Source organism: Triticum dicoccoides, chromosome 3A, assembly GCF_002162155.2.
Source record: "Triticum dicoccoides isolate Atlit2015 ecotype Zavitan chromosome 3A, WEW_v2.0, whole genome shotgun sequence".
Taxonomy (NCBI): domain Eukaryota; kingdom Viridiplantae; phylum Streptophyta; class Magnoliopsida; order Poales; family Poaceae; genus Triticum; species Triticum dicoccoides.
Window position 1 is genome coordinate 488,444,278 of NC_041384.1, and position 3,424 is coordinate 488,447,701.

Genomic DNA, 3,424 nt, shown 5'->3' on the forward strand with positions numbered 1-3,424 from the left:
GCAGAACCAGACAGACTTGGCGGCCGACTGGCGACTGAGCTCAGGGCCTCCACGCCGCGCCGCGATCGACACGTACGCACACGTATTGGCTTAACCAGTGGCGGTACGTGACGGCCGGACAATCACCAAAGGACGGCAGCCGCGCCGCCCGCCGTGCTCGTACTCATCGCATGTGGCAGCAGTGCGGCGTGATGGAACCGGTGGTACATGGGCTGCGTCAGCCGGCGCCGGGCGCCGGGCCCCATGCACGCACGCACGCACCGACGAGCGCCACCCAGAGATGCATCCGCATGGCGATGCGCCGCTCGCTACAAGATGGTAGTACAGGTGTCTCCCCGGGCGGTGGCTTGGGCGGCTGGCATATATCCATCCCATTTTCCCTGACCCCTATCGCGAATTGAAAGGGGCGGGTACGTACGGACTTCTTTTCTTCTCCGCCCTTTGCTTGAGCGGACGCCCGCGCCGCCGTCGCTGGCTTTCCCACTCGGGACGGGAGGCTTTCTTCTTGCCGCGCCATTCATTCATTAATCAAGTGGACGGGATGGCGTGGGCTGACGCCGCCACCCCCAAGTCGGCCCGCCCGTTTCGTGGCCGAGAGGCCGAGACGATCCATCCGGCCGCGTGTTATCGACCTGTGATGGAATTCTTCGGCATGGGATAAACCGCACGCTTCGTCCAACGTCTAGCTTCGCTTCTCTGCACAAGGAAACAGTCGTTTTGCGGAGGGTTTTCTTTTCTTGCCGTGCTATCGCAGGCAAAGCAATGCTCTTCTCTACTGCGTGGTCACTTATCCGCCTACTAGTTAGTACTGTAGTTGACCGTATGCATCGTTTTGATGCAGAGCCCGGGGTGACCCCTTTTTTGAAAAAAAGAGTTAGTACTGTAGTTGTGTAAGTTGTAGCAAGATTTTTGTTGTGAGTTGGAGTGTACACAAGGCGCACTGTGTTCTCCACGCACGGGTAGAAAATTCAGTACGTAGTCTATCAGAACGGGTCCAGAACAGAGTAGGAACGCAAGATAGATGGTCAGAACGGCGCGGCAAAATTTGTGGAAACCGGAACTTTTCTATTGCATCGATTCGATTATTACAGGGTACAAGTGATGATGAAAGCACATATCTATCTGAACTCCAACACACTTGGATCTGGCGGTCCACCAAAGGATCAGCGGCCAGGATGATATCGTCACCGAAAGGCTCATCCTCTGCGTCCAATTCGTCACTTGAAAGGGTGCCGACGACAGCTGCGTCTTCAGCTGGCACCGCCGGGGACCCGAGCACCTTGCTTGGCGCCCTGCTCGACACATCAGCCGGCCCCTTGGTTGCTGCTGGTGAATCGCAAGCTTCTTCACACTGCTCGCCGAGCACGTCGATCCAGCCATCGTCGGAATCCCAGTCCGGCAAGACGGAGCAGGACAATGACTTGATCCTCTCGCACGGGCTCTCTGAAACCTCCTCCTCTTCCTCGTCGGTCTCCGATTCCCAGAATGCGGCGTCGAGCGTGCTCTTGGGCGACACCCACCTGGCCTTGGCCTCTCCTGCCTGCAATGCCACGAACGGGTGCTCCAGGAGCTCCGCCGCCGTGCACCGCTCGCGGGCGTCCCTCGCGAAGCACATGGCGAGGAAGCTCTTGGCCTCCGCTGACAGCCACGTCGGCACCTCCGGCACGGCGTCCGTGTACCCTATCCGGTGGACGGCGGCAAGGACGTTGTCCATCTCGCCCCACGGCGCGCGCCCGGTGGCCATCTCGACGACCGTGCAGCCGAGAGCCCACACGTCGGCGGCCGGGCCCTGCTCCTCCCCACGGGCCACCTCCGGGGCCATGAACGCCGGCGTGCCTCCGATCGGCCTCGCCTCGCCGAGGGCCCTCGCGCACCCGAAGTCGGCGATCTTGGCGCGCCCGTCGGCGCCGATCACCACGTTCCTCGACTTGACGTCGCCGTGCACGAGCGACTTGCCGTGGATGTATGCGAGCCCGCGCAGGACGTCCGCCGCGTGCGCCCGGACGGCGCGCTCCTCCAGGCGGCCCCCATTCCTCGCGGCCTCGTCGGCGAGCGAGCCGCCGGGGGCGAACTCGAGGAAGAGGTGGTAGGAGCCGTCGCGGGCGCCGCCGCCGCCGATGCAGGCCACGACGTGCGGCGAGGACAGCCCGGAGAGGATCCCCTGCTCCCGGCTCAGCTGCGCCGCGTCCGCCGCGCGCACCGACTTGACCGCGAACAGCTCCCCCGACGCGCCGTCTGCCGCCAGGGAGACCACGGCCCCCGACGCGCCGCAGCCGAGCGTCCGCAGCCGCGTCCAGTGCCCGCTCACGGCGATCGCCATTCTTGCTTGTCTTGCGTGTGTGGTTGCTCTGGGATGGGATGCGCCGGTGATCTCGTTCCTGTTGTTTTTGTTTGGTGTGCGTTGGGTTCTGGTGGGCTGTGGTTGCGCGCGTTTATATATCCATGGAGGCAAGCCAAGGGGAAGGGGAAGACGACTTGGAGCTAATTGGGTGGGGATTTGTTAGATTAGGGGGCCGATCGGGGTGGCGGGGAAGGTGTTTGGTGTGTGTCAATGCTCAACTTGGCGAGCCAGAAAGCGTGGCTTGTGCGTTCGACCCACGCGCGGCAATTGGACGCTGTTTCCTTCTTTTTCCCGTGCGTTTGTGTGGGTGGGAACGCGCGGCGGCTCAATCAACCGACGGCCGCCCGCTCGCTCGCTGCACATGCCGCCGTCAAACGCATCCATCTCCTCTCCTCTCCTGCACATGCAGGCGCTTGGCCCATGCATCCCACTGTCGTCGTTATTTCTGCCTGCTCAGCGAATCAGTGTCCTCGTGTTGTTTTTGTGGCGGTGCAGCAATACAATATGCTCTCCTTTGCGTGAGGCCCAAAAATACAATATGCACTCTGCGTTCCGCGTGGTCCTTCAGAAAACTGAGAACGAGGAACACGAGATCGGAAAACCGCCAGGGCGATCCTGCTCTGCGTTCTATAACGGGGGACGTAGTACTGCTCGTGATTTCCGTGTGATTAAACGGGACTCACGAGCGTCAGTACAGAGCAAAAATAGGCTCTTATTTTCTGAGCCAGAATAGATGCACACATGTGAAGCACGAGCGTGGTTAGTGCAATAGATAGGGCGTGCCTGTCAGGTCAGCTGCGCGATGCGACGGCCTCCTCTACTCTAATTAATCCGCGGCTGGCGCCGGTTGAGGTCGTTAATTCCGGGTGAGTTGAGTTGAGCTCATCAGCTCAGCCGTGCCCGCCCACTTAAACCAGCGGTGCCGTGCCGCCGCACCGGTCAAGATTGGACGTGCACCGCCGCCTTCTCGGTCAGGGACGATCGGATCAACTGCCGAGAAAGCAAAATGCCGCGACACCGGTGGCTGCTGATTCGGCTCGCATCGCAGGGAAGAACCCCATTCTCTCCTCCTCTGTGGAGTAA

The 3,424-nt window shown here is 61.2% G+C and overlaps 1 protein-coding gene across 1 annotated transcript; it reads right to left on the reverse strand.

The window, feature by feature from the left end:
• Positions 1-217: 217 nt before the first annotated feature.
• Positions 218-2,476, reverse strand: LOC119272461 (mitogen-activated protein kinase kinase kinase 17-like). Its single transcript, XM_037553947.1, has 2 exons — positions 958-2,476; positions 218-387 (listed from the first exon to the last, which is right to left on the reverse strand). The coding sequence occupies exons 1-2, from the start codon at positions 2,318-2,320 to the stop codon at positions 218-220; spliced, it is 1,533 nt and encodes a 510-aa protein (XP_037409844.1). The 5' UTR covers positions 2,321-2,476.
• Positions 2,477-3,424: the final 948 nt, after the last annotated feature.

Excerpts from the sequence above, each read along its gene's own strand:
- LOC119272461 (XM_037553947.1), bottom strand. The coding sequence starts at position 2,320 with ATGGCGATCGCCGTGAGCGGGCACTGGACGCGGCTGCGGACGCTCGGC. Across the intron at positions 388-957 it reads ACGTACTGAATTTTCTACCC|GGGTCAGGGAAAATGGGATG; the intron begins GTGCGTGGAGAA and ends AATTCGCGATAG.